This window comes from Lycium ferocissimum, chromosome 2 (genome assembly GCF_029784015.1).
Source record: "Lycium ferocissimum isolate CSIRO_LF1 chromosome 2, AGI_CSIRO_Lferr_CH_V1, whole genome shotgun sequence".
Lineage (NCBI taxonomy): Eukaryota > Viridiplantae > Streptophyta > Magnoliopsida > Solanales > Solanaceae > Lycium > Lycium ferocissimum.
Genome location: NC_081343.1, coordinates 24,587,839 through 24,591,017, shown reverse-complemented (window position 1 = coordinate 24,591,017; position 3,179 = coordinate 24,587,839). Strand labels below are relative to the sequence as shown.

At 39.6% G+C, this 3,179-nt stretch overlaps 1 protein-coding gene across 1 annotated transcript; it reads right to left on the bottom strand.

Annotated features, from left to right (window-relative positions):
- Window positions 1-1,184: 1,184 nt before the first annotated feature.
- Window positions 1,185-2,125, bottom strand: LOC132047460 (uncharacterized). The gene is made up of 2 exons (XM_059438501.1): window positions 1,882-2,125; window positions 1,185-1,807 (listed from the first exon to the last, which is right to left on the bottom strand). Exons 1-2 carry the CDS (start codon window positions 2,123-2,125, stop codon window positions 1,185-1,187), a joined length of 867 nt encoding a protein of 288 aa, XP_059294484.1.
- Between the last annotated feature and the right edge of the window lie 1,054 nt (window positions 2,126-3,179).

Sequence of the window (3,179 nt, the reverse complement as noted above, 5' to 3'; positions counted from 1 at the left end):
GGCCGCCGGTTCTTGATTTCTTTGGCCTTTATTCTTGTTGCTGTAGTTCTTTCTTCTTTGCGGGTGGCTAGCTTCTTGGTAGGCCTTCTGCCGGTGGCAAATCTTCTTCTGTGGTGCTTGGCTATCTTCTTGTGTTAAGCTTGGTCGATGGATAGGTAAGGCCGCCGATATGATCTTCTTTGATTAGCTTCTTGTTGATCATGAATCATTTAGTAACGGGTGACTATTGCTTAACCAATGCCAAAAAATCGAATTAGAAAACCGAAACCGAACCGAACCAAACTTCAAAACACCGTACCGAACCGAACTAATTCGTTGCGGTGTTCGGTTTCCACTTTAAAAAAATTGAAATCGAAATACCGAACCGAACTTTGAAAAAATCGAACCGAACAACCGAACGCCCACCCCTACTTATTTTCTCCCAAAAACTTGACCAAACACCTCTTTTTTTTTAATAAGCATTTTTTGAAAAAATAAGCACTTTTGGTCTCCCATAAACTCAGCCAAAGAGGCTATACGAATAATATTTTTATCATTGAGTCAAAAAAAATACTCCTACAACAGTACAACTTGTACTCATTGCAAGCTTCAGTGCATGATATGCAAGGTTATTAGGTGTTACATCTTGAACATAGGTTAAAAAGGAAGAGAGGAATGAAGAGAAGAAAGAAAAAGAGAAGACAAAAGGAAAGAGAGATGACAAGGCCAAAGGAAAGGAGGGGGAAAAGATTAGGTTGATACCAAATTGTTGATATCGCAAGAAACAGAAAGAAGGAGAGAATAATTTAGAAAGAAGAGAAGTAGAAGAGGAGGAGGAGGAGGAGGAGAAGAAGAAGAAGAAGAAGAAGAAGAAGAAGAAGAAGAAGAAGAAGAAGAAGAAGAAGAAGAAGAAGAAGAAGAGGGAAATCTGATTAATCTCAATTCATAAGCACTACAATGAGGTTGCATATGTATATGTATATATACACAACAGGTCACGCAAATTAAATGCAACAATGTAAAATTACAAAATAAAGGAAAAAGGGAAAAGAAAGCTGGCAACTAACTTCTAACAGAATTTCCCGCCAAAACTGGCTAATGACAATTGCAGCCTAATTTGTGATTCTAGCCACTATTTTGTGCATCAATACCCTCCGGTTGGAGAACACCCTTGTCCTCAAGGGTAAAATTTGGAAATCGAACCCTCAAGGTAGAAGCAGTTTCCCAAGTAGCACAGTCAAGTGGCATATTAGACCATTTGATGAGGCATTGAGCAACAGCCTTGTTACCCTTCTTGACATGCGTCTGGCCAAAACAGATTCAGGTTGAGCACAATGAGGGCTAGTTAAATCAAGCACAAGAGGATGGACAATCTCAACAGGAATAGCATGACAAAGCTTCAGTTGTGAGATATGGAAAGTGGAGTGGATCTTGACTTCAGGAGGTAGATTCAACCTATAAGCAATAGCTCCAAATTTTTCTACAATGGCATAGGGGCTAAAATACTTGGAAGTGAGCTTGTGGTAAGGAGAATAAGATAGTGTGACTTGTCTATAAGGTTGGAGTTTGAGGAAAACGCAATCACCAATAGCAAACTGTCTATCTGATTTATGAGCATTAGCTAGTGACACCATTATTTGCTGAGCCCTAAGAAGATGACACCTAGCAAGCTGGAATTTGAGTTCCTTGACTAAGAGAAGATTGTCAGCTGGTTCTGAGTCAGTGGAACCAGGAATATAGGGTAAATGAGTAGGAGGAGCATAGCCATATAAAAGTTCAAAGAGAGAAATTTGTGTTACAGATTGGAAAGTAGAATTATACCAGTACTCTACAAGTGGCAGGAAGTTGGACTAGTCATGTGGAGTGTCAAAACAAAAGCACCTTAAGTAGGTTTCTAGACACCTGTTAAGGACTTTACTTTAACCATCAGTCTGGGGGTGGTAAGCAATGGAAGTTTGAATTTGAACACCTTGAAGAGATAAGAATTCTTGCCAAAAAGAACTAATAAAGATGGGGTCTCTAGTGAAGTCGAGGCAGAATAAGGGTGAGAAAGGGCAATGAACTGGCCATACTTAGTGAATCTGTCGACAATAACCCACACAACACTCTTACCTTTAGAACTTGGTAATCCGTCAATGAAGTCCATGGTGATATCAGTCCATGGTAAAGAAGGAATGGGAAGGGGTTGTAGTAGTCATAGGTAAGGTGCAGGATCATGTTTATTTCTTTGGCACTCAATGCAATGCATTGGTGGATGGAGGTAGAAATATCATTTATGATTCTCTTCAAGTAGAAATAAGATAGTAGCCTTCTAGTGGTTGCATCAATACCAGAGTGTCCACCAGTAGGGGTGTTGCGCCATAGGGAAATCAGTTTGGACCTTAAAGCAGCATCATTCCCAATCACCAACTTACCCTTCCTTCTTAATTGGCCATTTAATCAAGTGAACTGATTATGAGGTGTAGTGTTACATGCTGTGTTTTCATAAGATTAGTCCGTCACAAGTTAATCAACGTGAGCATGGAGAGTGAGCTTATCTTTAAGGTTACAAGTTCTTAAACCATGTTTAACAAGTGTTAAGTAAGTGTCGTGAAGATTAGAGGTTAAGCGAATTGAAAAGATTAAGTTTTGTCGAAGTCCTACGTTTGGTCATGAGTTACGGCATGACTTGGCCCAATTTTCCGTGGGTCTATCTCTAAGTATATGATGGGTTACGGGGTGAATTACCCACTCAAATTTAAGTTCATCGAGTCTAGTTTCCAACGCACTAAACCATTCGGCAACCGAAGCTTTGTACAAAAAGTTATGTACGTTTTAAGAAAGCGTTGCAGAGCAGACCCGAAAAATGGTGGGAAGTACGGACCGTTTTATGAATTATGGTCTGTATCCAGACCGTATTTTGAGGAAGTGGAGATGTTTTAATTGTGTATAAATCGGTGCAGCCCTCTTTTTATTTCATTTTCACCTCAAAATGATCACATATCACTCCCAATTGATCTCTACAAGTTCATACATGGTTCAAGTGAAGATTTAAAAGGAAACAACATGAGTCTTGCGTCGGGATCTTATGGTGCTAGTAGAACTTGGTTCGTTCTTGTTGTTGATTGAATTGGAAGTTTTTTGAGTTGAAGTAATCTTGAAATAACACTTGTTCTTATTATTCAAGGTAAGATTCTACCCCCCCCCCCTCCCCTACCCCT